Below are 753 nucleotides of genomic sequence, written 5' to 3'. Positions count from 1 at the left end.
GCCCTTGTTTCTGAGTGTACGACAGGTATGGGCGTGAAGCAGTGTAGTTTAAAATGTATAAGCGATCGGTTGCCAAGGTGGTGGGGGATGAGGATCCTGGGGACCTGCCATGGCAGCAGCCAGGTGGCCAGTTGCAGCAGCCTGCTCCTTGCGCACGCGCCGCGCGCGGCGCCAGCGGGGCCGCCGCCGCCGAGGGCCCCGAACGACCCCGAATGCGCCGCGCAGCGCGCCGCACAGCGCGCAGCAAAGCCGACCACTGCAGCCCAGCACCAGGCTCACCACTCGTCTGTAATCCCGCTCCACGAGCCCCGTGCCCTGGATGCCTCTCCGTCCAGGTCCAAATCAAGGCTGCTGCCGGACACAAGCTGCAGCCCCTGGCCCGGAGCACCTCCAGCGGCGCGCGCGCGGCAACGCAGGTGCGCGAGGGGCTGATCCGAAGATCCCCAACAAAGGGGAGAGAGGACCCCCAGGCAAGATCACTACCGAGGCAGCAAGCGGCGGAAGGCGCGCGAAGCAGCGTCTGGGCGGCGCAGAAAATCACCAATTCAACAGACAAGCCATTGGCAGCGCGCAAAGCCATCCATTTGCCGTAAAGCGCGAGATCGGGCCTTGCGGTAATTGCTCAAACCCACGTTCTCCCTCCCCAGGCCACCATACCACATGCACCCAACATGTTTGGAAACTGCTCAATATGTGATGTTTGTTCTTGCAAAGCGGCTCGATCCTGGCCCCCACCCACTACACTCAGTAGAT

General features: G+C 63.2%; 1 protein-coding gene across 1 annotated transcript; it reads left to right on the top strand.

Moving 5' to 3' along the window:
- Positions 1–87: 87 nt before the first annotated feature.
- MNEG_14743 (hypothetical protein) lies at positions 88–432 on the top strand (the record flags this gene model as incomplete). Its single annotated transcript, XM_014036785.1, has 1 exon — positions 88–432. One exon carries the CDS (start codon positions 88–90, stop codon positions 430–432), a length of 345 nt encoding a protein of 114 aa, XP_013892239.1.
- Between the last annotated feature and the right edge of the window lie 321 nt (positions 433–753).

Source organism: Monoraphidium neglectum (assembly GCF_000611645.1).
Source record: "Monoraphidium neglectum strain SAG 48.87 unplaced genomic scaffold scaffold04731, whole genome shotgun sequence".
NCBI classification, from domain to species: domain Eukaryota; kingdom Viridiplantae; phylum Chlorophyta; class Chlorophyceae; order Sphaeropleales; family Selenastraceae; genus Monoraphidium; species Monoraphidium neglectum.
Note: the sequence above shows the minus strand (reverse complement) of the source record. Positions and strands in the feature narration are given on the sequence as shown.